Source organism: Dendropsophus ebraccatus, chromosome 1 (genome assembly GCF_027789765.1).
Source record: "Dendropsophus ebraccatus isolate aDenEbr1 chromosome 1, aDenEbr1.pat, whole genome shotgun sequence".
NCBI lineage: Eukaryota > Metazoa > Chordata > Amphibia > Anura > Hylidae > Dendropsophus > Dendropsophus ebraccatus.
In genome coordinates this window covers 210,833,083-210,854,910 of record NC_091454.1, presented here as the reverse complement: position 1 = coordinate 210,854,910, position 21,828 = coordinate 210,833,083, and the positions used below count along the sequence as shown (strand labels likewise).

Genomic DNA, 21,828 nt, shown 5'->3' with positions numbered 1-21,828 from the left:
AGATGGGAAGTCGTGCTCCAGATACTGTGGATGTGGTGGGATGTTCAGAGCTCTTATATGAAACCAGGTAACTTCATGTTTAGTCTATGGCGCCACCTGGTCATTGGGTAATGGGAAGTCAAGTAAGATTGCAAAAATTGCTGATGACCTTTTATCTAGGTGTCTTTATTTTATCAGACGGCTATGGCTGCCCAGGCATGATGGGAACTGCAGGAGGGATGTGTATTTGACGCTTTTCCATGAGATTTCAGAAGAAGTTATCCAGGATTAGAAGAAAACCCCACACAGCTACTTTCTTGCAAAAACAGCGCCCCCTTGTCCTCAGGCTGTGTGTAGTATTACAATTCAGCTCCATTCACTTTTATGGAACTGAGTTGCGATCGTTTATCGTTAGTCGTTTATCGTTAAAAATCACTCCGTGTAATAGGACCCTAAGCCTGGACAACCAATTTTCAAATTTTAGAACACCATGGGATTAACTTATTTTAAGGAACCCTATAAGTGAACAACCCCTTTAAGCCCTTTCTACAATAATAAAACCTTTCTCTCATTGTCTTAGGAATATGAAGACTTCCATTACCGGTGAGAGGGGATTTGTGTTCTCTCGCTGCTCTTCTACATTTGTTTACAAAAGAGGGAAAAAAGTAACATGAAAACGAAAAAAGTGAATAATATGTTTCATGTCCATTAATTAATATTAATAAAGTTAATTTATATTGTTATAAATCTGTTGTGTTCTGTAGTCATATATTGTTTATTCTGCTTTATAAAGTCTTCTGCCTTCCAAGATCTTCGCTACTCTAGGTCATGGGCGGTGTCTGGTATTGCAGCTTAGTTCCACTTAGCTGCAATACCAGACCTCGCCTGTGGGCAAGAGTGGCGCTGTGTGTGTATATATATATATATATATATATATATATATATATATATATATATATATATATATATATATATATATATATATCATAAAAATCAAAGTCTGTCTGTCTGTCTGTCTGTCCTCTATAGACTTCCAAACGCCTGAACCGTTTGACCCCAAATTTGGCACACAGATACATTGGGTGCCCGGGAAGGTTATTGCGAAGGTCCCGTCCCCGCCAGATGTACAGGAGGGGAGGGGGAGGGGAAAGAGAGGCGCCTCATAGAGATGAATGGGAAAATCTCCTCACTGCAAACACAGGTGATATAATTAGCTGCAGCAGACACGGCAGTTGGAGCCTTAGCAACCAATAGGATTACTGCTTTCATTTTCACAGGGAGCAATGGTTGCTAGGGAAGCTGCCTCACAACATCCACAGTAATAACTGGTAGACCCCCTACTCCATCTATACAGTACATGTATACAGGGCCCCCTAATCCATCTATACAGTACATGTATATACAGGACCCCCTACTCCATCTATACAGTACATGTATATACAGGGCCCCCTACTCCATCTATACTGTACATGTATATACAGGACCCCCTACTCCATCTATACAGTACATATATATACAGGGCCCCCTACTCCATCTATACAGTACATGTATATACAGGACCCCCTACTCCATCTATACAGTACATGTATATACAGGGCCCCCTACTCCATCTATACAGTACATGTATATACAGGGCCCCCTACTCCATCTATACAGTACATGTATATACAGGGCCCCCTACTCCATCTATTCAGTACATGTATATACAGGACCCCCTACTCCATCTATACAGTACATGTATATACAGGACCCCCTACTCCATCTATACAGTACACATATATACAGGACCCCCTACTCCATCCATAAAGTACATGTATACAGGACCCCCTACTCCATCTATACAGTACATGTATATACAGGGCCCCCTACTCCATCTATACAGTACATGTATATACAGGACCCCCTACTCCATCTATACAGTACATGTATATACAGGGCCCCCTACTCCATCTATACAGTACATGTATATACAGGGCCCCCTACTCCATCTATACAGTACATGTATATACAGGACCCCCTACTCCATCTATACAGTACATGTATATACAGGACCCCCTACTCCATCTATACAGTACATATATATACAGGGCCCCCTACTCCATCTATACAGTACATGTATATACAGGACCCCCTACTCCATCTATACAGTACATATATATACAGGGCCCCCTACTCCATCTATACAGTACATGTATATACAGGACCTGCTACTCCATCCATACAGTACATGTATACAGGACCCCCTACTCCATCTATACAGTACATGTATACAGGACCCCCTACTCCATCTATACAGTACATGTATATACAGGGCCCCCTACTCCATCTATACAGTACATGTATATACAGGACCCCCTACTCCATCTATACAGTACATGTATATACAGGACCCCCTACTCCATTCTATACAGTACATGTATATACAGCACCCACTACTCCATTCTATACAGTACATGTATATACAGGGCCCCCTACTCCATCTATACAGTACATGTATATAGAGGACCCCCTACTCCAACTATACATTACATGTATATACAGGGCACTACAGGTATACCAAACTGTGACTGGGTAACACCGCCACACCAGACCTGACCAATACTGCTATACTGTGCTGGATAACACTGTCATACCAGACCTGACCAATACCGCCATACTGTGACTGGATAACACTGCCATACCAGACCTGACCAATACCGGCAAACTGTGACTGGGTAACACCGCCACACCAGACCTGACCAATACCGCCATACTGTGACTGGATAACACCATCATATCAGACCTGACCAATACTGCCATACTGTGACTGGATAACACCGCTATACCAGACCTGACCAATACCACCATACCGTGACTGGATAACACCGCCATACTGTGACTGGATAACACTGCCATACGGGTAAATACAGCCCTGCAGGTATACAGGACACTACAGGTATACAGGACCCCAAAACTATACACTACAGGTGCACGGGACCTCCACAAAACTATATACTACAGGTATACAGGAGACCAAACTTTACACTACAGGTATAAAGGACCCCAAAATTATACACTACAGGTATACAGGACCTCCACCAACTATATACTTCAGGTATACAGGACCTCCACCAACTATATACTACAGGTATACAGGACCCCAAAACTATACTTTACAGGTATACAGGAACTCTACCAACTATATACTACAGGTATATAGGACCTCAAACTATACACTACAGGTATACAGGACCTCAAAACTATACACTACAGGTATACAGGACCTACACCAACTCTATAATACAGGTATACAGCACCTTCACCAACTCTATACTACAAGTATACAGGACCCCAAATATACTACAGGTATACAGGACCTCCACCAACTATATACTTCAGGTATACAGGACCTCCACCAACTATATACTACAGGTATACAGGACCCCAAAACTATACTTTACAGGTATACAGGAACTCCACCAACTATATACTACAGGTATATAGGACCTCAAACTATACACTACAGGTATACAGGACCTCAAAACTATACACTACAGGTATACAGGACCTACACCAACTCTATAATACAGGCATACAGCACCTTCACCAACTCTATACTACAAGTATACAGGACCCCAAATATACTACAGGTATACAGGAACTCCACCAGCTATATACTACAGGTATATAGGACTATACAAAGTATACACTACAGGTATACAGGACCTCCACCAACTCTATACTCTAGTTATGCAGGACCCTCAAACTGTTCACTACAGGTATACAGGACCCCCGAACTATATACTACAGGTATACAAGACCTCCACCAGTTATACACTACAGGTATCCAGGACCCTCAAACTATAAACTACAGGTATACAAAACCTCCACCAACTATACATTACAGGTATACAGCACCAACTATATACTACAGGTATATAGGACCCAACTATACAGCACCAACTATACTACAGGTATATAGGACCCCAAACTATACACTACAGGTATACAGGACCTCAAAACTATACACTACAGGTATACAGGACCTACACCAACTCTATAATACAGGTATACAGCACCTTCACCAACTCTATACTATAAGTATACAGGACCCCAAATATACTACAGGTATACAGGAACTCCACCAGCTATATACTACAGGTATATAGGACCCCAAACTATACACTACAGGTATACAGGACCTCCACCAACTCTATACTATAGTTATACAGGACCCTGAAACTATTCACTACAGGTATACAGGACCCCCGAACTATATACTACAGGTATACAAGACCTCCACCAATTATACACTATAGGTATCCAGGACCCTCAAACTATAAACTAAAGGTATACAAGACCTCCACCAACTATACATTACAGGTATACAGCACCAACTATATACTACAGGTATACAGGACCCCCGAACTATACAGTACAGGTATACAGGACCTTCACCAACTGTACACTGCAGGTATACAGGACCTCCCTCAACTATACACTACAGGTATACAGCCCCCCAACTACACACTACAGGTATACAGGACCCCCCCCAACTATACACTATAGGTATACAGCCCCCCCCAACTATGCACTACAGATATGCGAGATTCCTAAAAACTATACATTGTGGGTATACAGAACCCCTCCAACTATGCACTACAGGTATACACTAACTCCACTGATTAACTCAGATGAAACAATACCTTTAGCTTGGCCTCCTGGGCACCTTAGAACAAATCTAATTAACACACTGACACTTTATACCCGGCCAGCGCCGGGTACATTTTCTAGTAACACGTATATTTTATCTGTTTTATAGTATTACTGGAAATACATGGCCTATAACAGTCTAACAATACTATTATTTTTGTACGCAAAAAAAGAAAATGAAAGAATCTTGGGAAATATTTTAAAGGAATGTTTACTTCCATTTTGTCTTTTTAGAAAACCTCATAGTGCACATTGCTTTGTATGTCGATAACAGGGATTAAAACAAATAATAGAAACTTAAAAGCAGCAAAACAGAAAAGAGTCCAGAGAACGCGGGTCCCATCTTCTCAGCGCCGTTTCCTTTGCTTTCTTTGGCGAGATTACTGTCTGTAGCTGAAACTGAAGAGAACATCAGATGTCATAGTTGTGTATAGAATCCGAGCATTACTGGCTATAGAATACCCCCAGGTCTATCTCTTGGGGCACAGATGGCATGTATTATAGAATACAGAGACGGATTGGCCCAGCAGAGGATTGGAGAATCCTCCGGTGGGCCCCCAGCTTTAGAACCTGCACTAACACTGACTGACATGTTGTTTCTCACTGGTTCTTCATTAGTCGGCCTCCAGGATCATTTCCTCCGGTGATCCCCAGTACCCTAGTCCGAAATTCATAGAATCTATCTTATTTCACGTCTTTTCTACTTTGTGGTTCTATCATCTCCTGCGTAAGGGTATGTTCACTCTAAGCAAAAGCGGCAGAATTCCTCCACTCTCCTCTCAAAGAATTGACGTGTCAATGAGCGGAGAGCAGGGGAAGTGGAGGTGTGTGAGCCCTCATGTGTGAGCCCTCTGCCGCGGAATTCCGCCGATCTTGCTCTGTGTGAATGTACCCTTATCTTTTGATTCCTACTACCATAGTGCATAAGCCTGAAACAAGTCTGTGGGACATGGAGAGGCAGTCTGCTGTACAGCAAACATGAGGCCAGTACAGGGTGGTTGTTCAGAAAGAGATGATATGTAGGTAACCCCTGACTACTTCATCCTGTAGTAAGTGTTTACCAACCTGTGGCTTTCCAACTGTAGGGAAACTACAACTCCCAGCATGCCCTGACAGCCCTGTTTCCTTACCTGTGGCTCTCCAACTATTTCAAAACTACAACTCCCAGCATGCCCTGACAGCTGTGTTCCCCAACCTTTTGGCTTTCCAGTTGTTGTTGCAAAACTACAACTCCCAGCATATCTCCAAAACATGTTTCTTAACCTGTTTTGCACTTTGGGAATTAATTGCGGTTACGCCGTTTACCGTGCGAGATCAGGAATGTGATAATTTAATAGTTCGGGTGATTACGCACGCGGCGATGTCAGATATGTTTGTTTATTTACTTATTTAATTTATAAAATGGGAAAGGTGGGGGCGATTCACACTTTTATTAGGCGATTAGGGATTTTATATTATTAAAAACTCCCCCCCCCCCCCCTTCATTAACTGTAATTAGAAGCCCCCCTGGGGGACTTCTAATAACCCCCCCCCCCCCCCGGGCACGGCCGATCGGCGGCACCCGCTAATAGCCGCGGTCCCATGCTGCAGTAAGCAGCCGGGATCGCGGCGGTTTAGAGCGGGGCCACGGCGCGGCCCCTCTCTGAACATTTCCACCCCCCCCCCCGCAGGACGTGCCGGTACGTCCTGCGGAGGGAAGGAGTTAAAGACAACTTTGCAACACATGTAGGGAGATTTATCAAGCATATTGTATAGTGTAACTGGCTCAGTTGCCCCTAGCAACCAATCAGATTCCACCTTTCATTCCTCACAGACTCTTTGGAAAATGAAAGGTGGAATCTGATTGGTTGCTAGGGGCAACTGAGCCCGTTTTACACCATGTTTGATAAATCTCCCCCATTGTCTGTGTTTCCCTCCTACATTTCCTACAAGAATTCTGCGCAGAATTCCACAAGTTGAACACTTTCCTAGCTGATTCCGCCGCTTTTTCTCCGTGTGAACTGGCCCTAACCATAGAAAAACTACAACTCCCAGCATGCCCTGACATGTCTTTCAGCTGTTGCAAACTTCCCACCTGTGGCTGTCCGGGCATGCTGGGAGTTGTAGTTTTGCACACATGTCGGGGAGCTCTACTGTAGGATACACCACTTGCTACAGTGTTCTCATTGTCAGTAGACCCCCGCAGTACTCTCTTGTGGGACGTCACTTACTGATCTCTGGTTCGTTTACAGTAATTTTCTGTTTCAGCATCTGGATTCCGAGTTTGTTCTGTGCGATGCAGATGTAATATCCGTCATGTATTCTCTTGGCATCCTTAATCTGTATGGTCCGGTTGTCGTAATCGTAAATAAGCTGGGTTGTTGGGGTGTGCCAGCTGTAGGATGGAGGGGGTACAGCATCCGCTTCACAACTCAGAGTCAAGTTCTCTCCTTCCTCTATGGCCTCTGATGGCTGAACGATGATGATGGATATCCTGGGCTCATCTGTGTGTACAAAATACATAAGGAAGTGTTAAAACTCAGGTAGAACTCACAGATAGGGGACAGAACCAGAATATAGAACAGACCAGAATGGGTTTGGGGGGGGGGGGGGGGGGGGGGGTATTGTAACAGTCACAAGCGTGTACAGCTTGGCTTCACCTTTTAGCAGTCACATTTCCTAACAATGTTCCTGATACTCAGGATACTCAGATTCCACCAGGACTTATAGTAGGACAGAAAATGATGATCAGCAAACTGTTGTACCTGATGGGGGCATGCAGTTGCAGCTCTTGTTGATTTTAAAGGGGTAGTTCACAAAAAAAATAATTTTCAAATCAGAAAGTGCAAGAGATTTGTAATTTACTTCTATTAAAAAAATCTCCAGTCTTCCAGTACTTATCAGCTGCTGAACATCCTGCAGGAAGTGGTGTATTCTTTCCAGTCTGACACAGTGCTCTCTGCTGCCACCTCTGCTCATGTCAGGAAGTATCCAGATCAGTAGCAGTTCCTGAACAGTTCCTGACATGGACAGAGGTTGCAGCAGAGATCACTGTGTCACACTGCAAAGAATACACCACTTCCTGCAGGATGTACAGCAGCTGATAAGTACCAGAAGGCTGAAGATTTTTTAATAGAAGTGAATTACAGATCTCTGGCATTTTCTGTCACCAATTGATTTGAAAGTTGTTTTTTTTTTGTCGAACAACCCCTTTAATCAAAGGAGCAAAGATACCAGCAGAACGAATATAATATATACCTACCACTGTCCTTTTTTTTTTTTTTTTTTACAGCTGGTGCATCTGTGGTCTAAGGGTGTGTGCATATTTTTTTATTATACCAAACTTAACTCTTAATAAGATTTTATATTAGTGTTTTCCATACATCATGGTGTACAACAGAAGCTTGTGGTTTGAGGGTGTTAATGTGCAGACAGATCTAGATTGCCCCCCACCCACTTCCGTCACTTACACTGCACAGACACCGTTACCATCTTCGAGACGACGTCAAAGTTTGCAGCTCTGCAGTTGAAGTCTCCGGACATATTTTTATGCGTTGTGAACTTCTCCCCCTCCGTGTAGACGGTGCTGTCCTTTACACAGGTCACAGTAGGAGGGGGGTATCCTTTGGCCTTACAGTGGAAGCTGTTTTCCTGCCCATCTATCCAGATCAGCTTATCAGGACAGTCTGTAAACTCTGGTTCAGCTGGAAGAAAGGAAAAAAAAATGTACGAATTGTGAGTCTATTAGGTTATGCTACAGGGTACTCCACCAGACCGAGCATAACGCAGTGCATTTCTCTGGAGATTTACTTATACATATACACTGGTGCCTTGGATTACGAGCATAATTAGTTCCGGGTCCATGCTTGTAATCCAAATTCACTCTTACACCAAAGCAAATTTTCCCATAAGAAATCATAGAAATGCAGACAATTGGTTCAACACTCCAAAATAATGATTTATTATTCTGAATATCATGTAAAACAGATGAAACAAACATTCAGGAACAGCAGAATATGTGATAGTATAAGTTACTGTACAGTAATGGAGAGGATGGGAAACACAGGAGCGGACAGAGAATGCAGGGAGCATGAAGGAATGAGCAGGACAGATGTGGGCACATACATGCAGCACTCTCTGTCCGGGGAGAGAGGGGTTACAGCTATGAAGAGATTACCCCCACAGTCCTGTCCCCTGATGTAAGCCCCAGCCTGAAGTGGATCTGCTATGATTTGGAAGGTGAGGGAGACTTCCTGGTTCAGAGTACAGTGCTGTAGACCCCGCTATGCAGACCATGCCCCTCCTCCACTCGCCCTCCCACCCAGTACAGGGAGCTCTTAAACCAAAGCAATGCTCTTAAAACAAGTCACAATTTTGAAAAACTATGAGCTCTTAAACCAAAACGCTCTTAAACCAAGGTACCACTGTATATATAGATAAATATACAGGAACTGTCCGGAGCAGTAGCAAATCCCCATAGAAAACCTCTCCTGGTTGGGACAGTTCCTGACATGGACAGAGGTGGCAGCAGAGAGCCCTGTGTCTCAGACTGGAAAGAATACACCACTTCCTGCAGGACATACAGCAGCTGATAATTACTGTAAGACTGAAGATTTTTAAATAAAGCAATTTACAAATCAATATAACGTTTTGATACTAGTTGATAAAAAAAACAAAAAACATTTTAAGATACGGCGTACCCCTTTAAGATACGGCAGTAATGTCTAATATTGTACATAGCTTATACTCTCTATTCTCATGGATTCTGGTACAGCTAACACTAAACAGTGTCCTCCCTCATTGTGTCAGTGACGTCTCTTGGCCCTTATCCAACCACTTCAGCAGAATCTCTACAAGGAAAGCCGAATTCCGAGTGAATTTTGGCCTTTTTCGGATGCGACAAGCCTTCTCCTTGCCGGATGGGAACTAAAGAAATCTTAAAATAACAAAAAGTTCTGAGGCAGAAAATACTGCAGATATGAGAAACTGGTCTGCAAACAAGTTGTGTATGAGTCATGTACTCTGCTCCCTGCCAAGTGTGCCCCCACATGGGCCGGTGCCTGGCATAGCAGAGAACAGTGCTCATATAGGAGGAAGCCTTGTGGTACGGCAGGCTGGTGGAGCTACTCACTGAGGTGTATTCACGGGTGTAGCTGTATGGTATGCAGAAGTAGCACATGGTGGGTGAGAGACCCTATTAAAGGGGTTCCCATTGTCAAATCTGTTATGCGTTATACGAACAGTCCCTGTGGTGGCGCTGCAGGGAATTGTATGTCTGCAACCCGGCTATAGATTACGACTGACCACTGTGGTTCCTGGTCAAAGGACACCTTGTAATCCGGTTAATATAAGAGCACCCTGCTAACATTAAATGGGCTATCCAGCGCTACAAAATCATGGCACCACTCTTGTCTCCAGGTCAGGTGCGGTTTGCAATTAAAGGGGTAGCGCGGCGCTAAGCAATTACTCACTAAATAACACACATTACAAAGTTATACAACTTTGTAATGTATGTTATGTTAGTGAATGGCCCCCTCCCCCGTGTTCCCCCACCCACGCTAGACCCGGATGTATAGTGCTCTATACTCACCTGATTCGTGTCGTCCGCCATCTTGTGACAATGGGACGCATCATTGTCGCAACATGGCGGGCGGGGGTCGACACGGATCAGGTGAGTATAGAGCACTACACTTCCGGGTCTAGCGTGGGTGGGGGGGGAACACGGGGGAGGGGGCCATTCACTAACATAACATACATTACAAAGTTGTATAACTTTGTAATGTGTGTTATTTAGTGAATAATTGCTTACCGCCGCACTACCCCTTTAAGCTCCATTCACTTCAATGGAACCAAGCTGCAAAACCCCATCCAAACTGGAGACAAGAGCAGTGCTGTCTCTGGAAGATAGTTGCCATGTTTTTGTAGCACTGCATAACCCCTTTAAGGGATTTTCCAAAGAGGACAAAATTTTTAACCTCTTTCTAAAATTTTATATTCCTATAAGAGATAAGCGAACCTCGAGCATGCTCGAGTCCATCTGAACCCGTGCTCAAGGTTCACTCATCTCTAGTACACTCATCTCTATACGTCACAATGATAGGCAGGGTGTATGGAGCAGGCTCTGGAGCTGGCCCTGATCTATACATGGCTGGGAGCGTAGGGAACTCTGACCCTTAGGGCCCTAATCCACTGGACGATTATCGTTTGGATAGTCGTTAAATCGTTCGGAATGGAACGATATTCGTTCGGTTGAATAGCAGTTAACAATTAAACAACGAACAAAAAATCGTCGATCACTTAATGAGACCTGGACCTATTTTTTCGTTGCTTGTTTGCAAATCGTTCGCATGGAATAAGACGTCGTGCGGTCGTTTGCTGTAGTGATGAACGCAATAGCTACGACAAGACGACCGCAAAAAGGATCATAAGTAACGATCATCGTTCCGTGTAAATGGGTGAACGATTTAAGGTCGTTCGCAATAGCGGTCATTTGAGATTGTTTATCGGTAACGATCATAGGGCCCTTACTGTTTGACCCTCTTAGATGTCGCTGTCAATAGTGACCATGGAATATAGGTGGCAAGACAGAGAGACGCTTTGTCTCCCTGTTGGCCATCCATAATGTGAGGGTTGGGGGCCTATATTAAAGGGGTTATCAAGTGCTGCAAAAACATGGCCACTTTGTTTCAGAGACAACACGACTCTTGTCTCCAGTTCAGGTACAGTTTGCAGTTAAGCTCCATTCACTTCAATGGAACTGAGCAACAAAACCCCGTCCAAGCTGGAGACAAGAGTGGGTCTGTCTCTGGAAGAAAGTGGGCATGTTTTTTAGCACTGGATAACCCCTTTAAGGCCACATGTTCTGCCATCTTAATACTCTTAGTAAACCCTGTGAAAGGATACAGCTAGAGGACAGTGTTGTTGTTTTTTATAATCATACTGACCAGCAGAATAAAGTTAAAGGGCTGTTTGGATACTATGTGCAGGCGTGGTTTCCCCACATGTGATATCCAATAGCTGCTATTGTTGTTGATGTGTACCTCCAAGATGAGAAGAGAGGAAACCAGTGCCTGGGAACAGAACAAGTGAGACTCTTTTGCTCCCCGGACGACCCCTTTAATAATGACACAGTATTCTTTCCAGTCTGGAGAGCAGTAGAAGTTTTCTATGGGGATTTGCTCTGGACAGTTTCTGACATGGACAGAGGTGGCAGCAGAGAGCACTGTGTCAGACTGGGGAGAATACACCACTTCCTGCAGGACATAAAGCAGCTGATAAGTAGTGGAAGACTGGAAATTTTAAATAGACGTAGTATAAAACTCTGTGTGGGAATTTTTTCGCCTTTAATGAAAGAAAGAGCAAAGATACCATCAGAGAGAATAAAAAGGCCTGACAATATATACCTACCGATGTCCTTTTGCTGCATAACATGTCCCAAATTTGATGTGAAAACTTTTTTCTCTCCAGCGTACTCCCCCACCCCATCCATCTTTGTGTAATAGCACAGACAGTGAGCGAGGAATAAGGCACTGATCTGACAGGTTGGCATTTGCTTTCACCTTTAGGCTATGTTCACACTAAAATAATATGTATGACTGTTGTTTGTACGGTGCCTTTTCTTGTATGGGATCCCGTCCGGAGCATATGCACATAGTATACGCTCCGGCCAGGATCCCGTACGGGGCCGCAAATAACTGACATAAATGAATAAATTCAGTGAATTGCGGCCGCAGAAAAACCTGTCAGTTCACACAATGAAGCGAGCGGCTCCGGCCGCTTGCTTCATTATGTGCTGTGGGAGGTTCTGATGCTGGCGCGCGCTGATGCACCCGTATCAGAACCCTGCGGCAGGAAAGATCATCCTGGCCGGGGTCATGGAACGCCCGGTCTCTTACGTTGCGTGAACATAGCCTTAATATCGGCCCCTGTAATAGGGCCTTTAGTCCAACTTTTTTCAGCTGCTAAACTTTGGCTTAGACATTGAATGAATCCAATAGACATAAATCTTGGAACCAAAATATAGGGGATTTATCAAACATGGTGTAAAGTGAAACTGGCTCAGTTACCCCTAGCAACCAATCAGATTCCACCTTTCATTTTCCAAAGAGTCTGTGAGGAAAGAAAGGTGGAATCTGATTGGTTGCTAGGGGCAACTGAGCCAGTCTCACTTTACACCATGTTTGATAAATCTCCCCCATAGTACATGAAGCGTATAATGGCGCTAAGGGGGACAAAAGTAAACATGAGTACTGTGGGCCGGGGATAGAGAGGACCCCTGACTCCTCTCCAGCCTTGGTTACATACATACACTGGATATTCAGCTTCTGAGGTTTGCTCTTGGTCCTGAAGTGCGCCTCGCAGGATAACTCCACCTCATGCATGTCTTTGGTGACTTCCAGTGTGCAGGTAACATTGGGGAAATTCCCCTTGTGGGAGACACAGTTTTTGAGTTTTTCCTCGGTGATGATCCTCAGCTCCACCTCTAGACATCGGCATTCACTGGCGGGCAGCGAGCAGGTGACCTTTGTTTCTTCGTCGATCTTTATCTTCTCTTCCATGCTTATTATTGGAATGGGAAGCAGCGCTGTTGGGAGGGAGAACATAGACAATGTTATAGCCCGCTGTGATTTTGTTTCCTACAAGCAAAACATATCCATTGTGAACACACCAAATGTAGTCACTAGCAAGCTATGTTTAGTCTGTAGACCTCTATGGCTGCACTATGGGCAACATTTATTAAGTCATGGAGGTATTAAGGCAATGAGAACCTGCTTTAAAATATATTGCTATCGTCTGAACATCTTCCGGTGTAAACAGGGTCATATGAGGTCAATATTACTGAAGGTTAACTGATATGTATATATTGGGTTCTGGGATATTTATATATATGTGCTGTCAGTTTCCAGATCACAAGTAGCAGTGTATACTTACCTTCCACGCTGCTTGTGATCCGGCATCCAGCTCTCCAGTTCTTAGGTTGCTGGTGTATCTTCAGGCCGCCACCTCTTCCAGAATGATTGACAGCTGGAGGAGGCTGGGCCTGAAGATACAGCCAGCGGCCTTAGAACTGGAGAGCTGGATGGTAAGTATACACTGCATGTGATCTGGAAACTGACAGCATAGATATATATCCCAATAAATACTTATCTATGCTGTCAGTTTCCCAGGCTGCACAAACAATACAAGGATTGTTCGTACAGCCCAGGTGCCCTGTAAAGGCATTGCCACCCATATACTTGGTTGCTCCATTTATTGTCTATGGCAGTACCAAAGATAGTTGAGCTCTGCACTCCCATAGATAATAAATCAGTCTTGGCAGGACTCTGAGTACTGTTCTTAAAGGGGAACTATCAGCAAGTTAGAAGAATCTAATCTGGTGGTGTGGTGCAATGTCAGCTCAGCCAAAGGTATTAGTGTTGTGATGCCAGTGCTTGTTCAGCACACAGGTGTGATGTTAGTGCATGCTTTTGTGCTACGGCTGGCTGTGATCCCAAAATGGTCGGTGACCTGCCAGGTTGTAGTGGGTCCCTTGGGCTCTTGTCACGCTAGTGCTGAGTGCCAACTGACCCACCCGGACTATTGGTACTGCCACCCACAGAAAGGGGAAAAATAACCCAAGGTGTACGGTTTGTGTGTATAGGTGCTGGTGCGTACAAAGTATGACAGAGTCCCAGTGATGAAAAAAATAGTACAGCTTTACTTTTAAGTTCTTCAGCAATACAATACAGTTTGGTAGAATAGATAAATCTTGGACACAGACTCTTAGTACTTAAACTCGTTGTGCTTAAGGAGGTGCTGGAGAAGTAGAGTAGAAGAGAGATAGTTGTAGCGGTGCTTGGAGAGTAGAGTACAGTAGCCCAATGTAGCTGTGTATTCTGCAGGAACATGAAGAAATATACTTTATAGTGAGAAGTTTACTTGTAGTTGTGTTTAAATTGTGTGAGACCACCTTGTGCCCTACAGTGTCGAGCTACTCGTCCTGGCAGGGTACTACAAGCCCCAGCTGTGGTTATCTGGGTGTAGCTGCGTGTCTGGGGGTGTCACAATTACCTGCACTGCAAGATAGGATAGACCTTCTTTACGGTAACTTTGTCCTATGCAGGCTAGTTCCTCTTTTGCTCAGGATACTGACCTGTGCTTTTTAGATGTGTTCTTGGTGTGGGTTAGGGTGTTCCTGAACTCCTCTGCCTTTAAAGTGCATACTGCATACTGAATGTAGTAGTAGTAGTTAAAGAGCTGGCTGTCTGTAGCTGCATGTACACACCTGAGTGTCTAAACTGGACTGCCCTGCTCACTTCCTCCCACAGCTAACTCCTCCTACAGGGGGTGAGTGTGTGTGGAGAGCAGAGATAGGAAGAAGAAGAGAAAGCACCTCATATAGGTCAGCACTGAACACATGGTACAACAATAACATTAACCCAATCCTGACTTCAGCTGTGCAGGCAAAAGCAGAGGTAAATGAAGAATACTGACATCTAGTGGCAAAACTGTAAAATACCTCATCACCACTTTAACCTGGAGTGAGAACTTTGCAACAGGTGCATAAGGCACTTAATAGTGGGACACCACACTGATAGCCCCCTATAGTGCTCGGAACACTGAGGAGGAAGGTATTTGTCTTACCTTCCTCCTCAGCGTTGTTAGTCGGAGTAATGTTTGCTCTGTAGCACCGTTAGGGGCCCTGCTGCACACTCTGGCCCATCCCCTCCATTGATTATCATTAGAAGGGGTGGGCCGGATGACGCAGCAGTGCTCCAAACAGTGGTCAGGAGGGGAGATTACTCCGACTAACAGTGGAGGACCCGCACAGAGGAGGAAAGTAAGACACATACCTTCCTTCTCAGCATCCCTGGCGCTATATTGGGCTATCTGCTTGTTATATTAATCTTACCTGCTTATAGTTCCCCTTTAAGCTTGTTGGGGGTCCCAGAGATCAGATGCTTCATGATCAGACACTGAACCCCTGTCCTGTGAATAGAGGATGAGTGTCTATACCGTAGTGGTAGAACCCCCTAGGACATCCTGGGCATTCTTAGCCAAAATGTGACTGGTAATGGAGAAAATAAAGCAAAATGCAAACTATACAAAATAGCCCCATACATGGTGAATATCACGTGAGGCCAGGCATTCCCTAGAATAGATGGGAAAGTAATTGGGAATTCCAATCTATGGCGGGACACACAGATATCTAAATACTGTATATTAATAAATTATAAGTAATAAAGTTTATATCTAACAATGACTTAGTGGAGGTGGTGATGTGCGGGAGTACTGGAGCACTTTTCCATAGACCTTTCCATAGAACAGGCAGCTTTTTCCATTCTAAACTGCTATACAGATCCAGGAGAACGTCCTGGTCCCTAATGTAGTGATTGTTGCACACACCCTAATAGACTGTTATACCAGGTATGGCTGCCAAGGTATTGCCAGGACTTGTTAGCGGAATTCATAGCAGGGGAGAAAAGTTACAAAGCCTCTGTGTTATTAAAACAATGCTCTAGACGGGCCCTCAGGATAAATATACAGTTAACAGTATAGTCTTGTTGCTAATAGGAGATGCTAATACAGTATGTAGATGTTAAGGCTTAAGCTGGGCATACTGATTTTGAGGGACTGGTTGACCATCTAATGTATATGGTGGCCTACTTAAATACAGTTTTCTACAATTCTATATGAATCAGTGACTAAACAATTTACATGGAACTCCATATGAAATCAGAGGCGCTACAGCATGACCTATACCATATGGACCCATACAACATGGAACCAGGATATCAATGAGGCAAAAAGTTTCCAAACTATTGTATAAACGCTGTTCTAAATAATAACTCACAGTACCACATACCAGTTCTACCCAAATAATGCTGCCATATACTGTCTACCTGAAAGCACTATAGAATGACCAGTTTACAGCAGTATATAGTCCTCACATAATGCCATGCTATAATTCTGGTAACTACAGTGTATAGGAAAGATACAAATAATATTTTTATTACTTTTTGGCTTGAACACAATGAGAGGTGAGGTCTCCATGGGTTTCTTGTTAGTCATATTTCAGTAAGAATACGGAGTCTCAATCACTGTACAAAGTAGGGAAAGATTCACTTGGAATATGGCATATGAATATCCTGAATTTTTTGGTTTAAGTTGCTCTGGAATAACAGAGAAATGCTCCATCCATTGTTTATGATGACAGATTTCCACTGCCCCTTGTCTGACTCACATTAATGGTGTTTTGTTTGCACACAGTCATGTCTTCCTATCGATGCATCTGCATGTCCACATGTTCCAGGTGTTCCTGCACGTTCTGAGGGCTGGAACAGACCCCATTACGGTCCCCTTTGGAAGTAATATACTTTTCATTCTTTTCATTTTATAAGTTTGTTACATTCCAATGCTGACCCTTCTCTGTCAGATATGGCATAGGCAAAGGGAAAATCAGGGATGGACTGTGTGTGTGGTCAGGTCCCCTGGGTAATAAAGACCGGGGGCTGCTTACTATCCACCATAGTCATGACACAGCTTTGAGCAATATTTAGTTTTTATATGGAACCCTGGCATGTATAATGTTTTACTTTAAAGTTCGGAATCCGACCTGACATGGAGTGAATGCCCACATGGTCCATTTATCCATGAGTAAGTCATTTTTCTTAAAGGGGCTGTCCCAAAATAAACATATGCTCTATCTACAGGAAGAGGTTATAATTGTGTGGGGTCAGACTGTTGGGACCCCCACAATTTTGAGAGTAGGGCCCTTAGTCAAAAGGTGTGCTCCATCGCTCCATTAATTGACAGCAGGATTAGCTATACATAGGTTTACTGCCTCTGAAAATTATAGAGTATCCTGAATCACTGACAGCAAACATATCTTGTAGATGGTGTGGAAGGTCTATAAGGAAGTAGTAGACCTTATGGTTACACAGCTAAAAGTATTAGAGGTTTTCTCATTTTATACAAATAAAGCTAAATCTTGGTACAAATGAGAAGTTCTGCAATGTATTATTATTAATATTATTTGCCAATTCCTTAAAATTTGTGACTGTTGGGGCAGTCACATTGCATAATCTGCTCAAAGTGAAGAATGTGAAACCCATCCTCTCTGTCGATTCCAAAATTAACAACCATGCTGGGGTGAAGAAAGGGCTAAAAATGGGGCAACATAATAGTAGGAACTGTTATTCTTGTGAGACATCATCGTGAGGCCACACCCCATCATCATTCTGCAACTGATTCCACATATACATCTGTATATCGGCAACCTGTCTATATTTGCAGACTGGCACTAGTGTGTATGTATTTGCACTAGTGACCAGGTCTATAAAGCTCAGCAAGATGCAGTCCTGAGTCCTGGAAAATACACATTTACATTCATGAAATGACCATAACATAGTCATTGGTTGTCTACGTCAACACAAAGTCAATAGGGCCTTTGCCAGTATGTGCACCTATATCTTTACCATCCCATGACAGTCTACCTACATATATGTGTTAATACAAAAATAGTTCCAAGATGCGGAAGAGTATCATATGCGTGAATGTATTTCAGAATCTTGGTTCCCTCACTTCTAAGACTTGACATCCCCCCATCATCTTCCAGGTCCCTTAGCAGATGCTTTCACTTTCTTGAACAGATTTTCCACTTTTTATTATGTGCAGAACCTATGGCCGCCCCCTCCCAGTGCAGGTTCTCACCACCCATTGGGATAACCCCCTGGAATGGCTCCCATAACTCTATGTGCCCCCTTAGTAGCCACCTGTGCCACTTCCATACGCTTTGGATAAGTAACCTCAATACGGTTGTCTTGTATAACAGGAAATTTCACTTTATTCTGCATTACATTACAAAACCTCATAAGTTTGGCCATAGACATGGATCCCCCTGATTTTGGCAGGACTTGCTCACAATCTGTTAATACTGTATATATAGAACAGTAGCTGCCCCCGGGTCATTGAAAAAGTGGATAGATCATGCTGGATTACTGTGCCAGACTCTTGTTCTCACTCGGGATAAGAAATGGCTGCTGCTCCTTACCCTTCCGTCATAGACATCTCATGAGTCTCAAGGGTCTTTACTAGAGATGAGTGCAACTGGAGCATGCTCTTGTCCGATTGTTCGGCATTTGATTACTGATGTCTGAAAAAGTTGGTTGCAGCCCTAGGTAGTCCTGAAAACATGGATACAACCATAGGCCATAGGTTGTGTCCATGTTTTCCTAGACTCCCTAGGGCTGCATCCAACATCTTCAGACATCGCTAATCAAATGCTGAACGATCAGACTCCAGTTGCCCTCATCTCTAATCTTTGCGAAAAACTAACATAACAATTTTATTGCTGAGTAATTTTTTAGATTACTGTGTATGTGAATAAGACTGTGCATAACACTGTAGGTTCTGCTCGGTGCCATAAACATTAGTTACACTATATTCTCAGGTGAAGGCTACAGGTCTGTGACTGGATCTATCCCAGTCCAGAGACCTTTGGAGTCCAGATATATGGAACATCAACTCCATCCTAGTGGGACTGGTCCACCAGTGGGTCTAAGCTTTGAACCTGAAAAAACCAACAAAACACAGTAATCACTAAATTCAAGGAGAACACTGATATTTCCCCTGGTGTTTCCCTGTTTGTGTTCCAATACTCGCAACCGAGTGGGACTTAGGGGGTTATTTATCAGGGTGGTGTGGTGCTCTCCCCATCATGCAGGCACCCCGTTGGAACAGACTAGAGATATCTGGCTATCCCGTGTTTTGAGACTCGCAACCGAGATTCAACGGACTCTTGTTTTGTGTATTTAAATTATTGGGGGCATCAGTGGAGACTCTTGATTGAGTACTTCATTGGAGTTTTTTCACTGTTCAGTGATTACTGTGTTTTGTTGGTTGATTTGTTATTGCCCCAACCAGCCAGAATCCTGCTCCACACTGACGAGGGGCAAATACTCCGAAACGGCTGTCTGTGGATGGATGCCTGCCCTGGCAAGCCCTTGTCATGATTGCAATACTCGTACCTTGAGTTAGACATTGACAAAAAGGGGCCGCCCTGGTATTTCCCTATTTATGTTCCAATACTCGCAACCGAGTGGGACTTAAGGGGCTATTTATCAAGGTGGTGTGGTGCTCTTCCCATCATGGAGGCACCCCGTGGCAACAGGCTAGAGATATCTGGCTATCCCGTGTTTTGAGACTCGCAACCAAGACTCCACGGACTCTTGTTTTGCATACTTGAACCCGAAGACCCATAGGGGGTGATTTATCAAAAGGGTGTAAAGTAGAGCTGGGTCAGTTGCCCCTAACAACCAGTCAGATCCCACTTTTATTTCTTCACAGATTCTTTGGAAAATGAAAAGTGGAATCACATTGGTTGCTAGGGGCAATTCAGCCAGCTCTATTTTACACCCCCATAGAGTACAAATGGATTAGTGGCCATTAGAGATGAGCGAATCGGGTTCGAGTCGATCCGAACCCAAATGTTCGGTATTTGATTAGCTGGGGCTGCTGAACTTGGATAAAGCTCTAAGGTTGTCTGGAAAACATGGATACAGCCAATGACTATATCCATGATTTCCACATAACCTTAGGGCTTTATCCAACTTCAGCAGCCACCGCTAATCAAATGCCGAAAGCTCGGGTTCGGATGGACCCGAGCATGCTCCAGGTTCGCTCATCTCTAGTGGCCATGCATCTGGTGTGATCTACTCTATTGGAGACGATTAACCATAACATTCTCAGGACTGGTGGACAGGAGGAACCATTGGTACTCCTTTTAAATATGGTACACCTATATACACCACATATGACTACATAAACTAGGCCGGGCCTTGTGCATAGAGGTAATAGGTTGTTTCCAGCACCAGAAACCTTAAAGATGACGTATATAATTGAAACTCAGGTCTCTAAATGAATTTCTTAGTCAGGACTGCGTTGAACTAGCTCCATATACCAGGGAGGTTTCTCCTGACACTAAGCCAATTTTGACTTTTCCACTCATTCCCATCAAACTTTCTGTAAAAAGTTTACGTAGTTACGGCATCTCTCAGTATAGCTATACATAGCGATCTACAGACTGGGAAAGACCTGTCAGCCCCAAGATGTGAGGAGAATAAAGCTTCTATTACTACTGCAAAGTCATTATACAAAGCTAAACCACCTCCATCCATCACCTTGTGACTTTACGAGCCCAATATATAACATACATGCCAAGTGACATTATAATAGAAATGATATAGATTGTAGAGCTTACCATGTACTCTGCAGAGTCTGAGAATAGTGATGAAGATCAGAGGCCAGACACAAGAGACTTCCATAGTGAGGAGATTGTAGAAGAAATGTATGAAGATTGACGGCTGTCAGAGGTGAATCAGGAGGATCTGTCTGTGTCGGAGCCCTCGGTGCTGCGGGCTGTGGAATAAACTGCTAGTAAAACTGGAGAAAGAGGTTTATTATGACACGTGTTATGATGAATGGGTGGGATTGTTTAGAGCAACAGTAACCATTTATGGAGCATTGACAGCAAAACTAGTGGGAAATGTTGTGTAATGACTCACATAGGACTGTAATGTGGAGCAAGAGGTTATAGGGAGGGATAGGGAGAGACATAGGGAGAGGCTATAGGGAGGGATAGGAAAAGAAGATATAGGAGGTTATATGGAGTAATAGGAGGAGATATAGGGAGGTATATGGAGTAATAGGAGGAGATATAGGGAGGATATATGGAGTAATAGGAGGAGATATAGGGAGGATATATGGAGTAATAGGAGGAGATATAGGGGAGGATATATGGAGTAATAGGAGGAGATATAGGGGGTATATATGGAGTAATAGGAGGAGATATAGGGAGGATATATGGAGTAATAGGAGGAAATAAAGGGATGGATATATGGAGTAATAGGAGAAGATATAGGGGAGGTTATATGGAGTAATAGGAGGAGATAAAGGGATGGATGTATGGAGTAATAGGATGAGATATAGGGGGTATATATGGAGTAATAGGAGGAGATATAGGGAGTTATATGGAGTAATAGGAGGAGATATAGGGAGGATATATGGAGTAATAGGAGGAGATATAGGGGAGGTTATATGGAGTAATAGGAGGAGATATAGGGAGGTTATATGGAGTAATAGGAGGAGATATAGGGAGGATATATGGAGTAATAGGAGGAGATATAGGGGGTATATATG

The 21,828-nt window shown here is 43.6% G+C and overlaps 1 protein-coding gene across 1 annotated transcript; it reads right to left on the bottom strand.

Moving 5' to 3' along the window:
* Positions 1-4,866: 4,866 nt before the first annotated feature.
* On the bottom strand, positions 4,867-21,096 carry LOC138794769 (intercellular adhesion molecule 5-like). The gene is made up of 5 exons (XM_069973670.1): positions 20,891-21,096; positions 12,959-13,234; positions 8,121-8,354; positions 6,882-7,154; positions 4,867-5,070 (listed from the first exon to the last, which is right to left on the bottom strand). The coding sequence occupies exons 1-5, from the start codon at positions 20,952-20,954 to the stop codon at positions 4,949-4,951; spliced, it is 969 nt and encodes a 322-aa protein (XP_069829771.1). The 5' UTR covers positions 20,955-21,096; the 3' UTR covers positions 4,867-4,948.
* Between the last annotated feature and the right edge of the window lie 732 nt (positions 21,097-21,828).

Bases quoted from the DNA above. Each gene is read 5' to 3' on its own strand.
- LOC138794769 (XM_069973670.1), bottom strand. From the start codon at position 20,954: ATGGAAGTCTCTTGTGTCTGGCCTCTGATCTTCATCACTATTCTCAGA. The intron at 8,355-12,958 runs GTATGTATGTAA...CCTTTCTTCCAG, and splicing joins TCAGAAGCTGAATATCCAGT to CTGAACCAGAGTTTACAGAC. The intron at 5,071-6,881 runs GTAAGTGACGTC...TGTTCTCTTCAG, and splicing joins TGTAAACGAACCAGAGATCA to TTTCAGCTACAGACAGTAAT.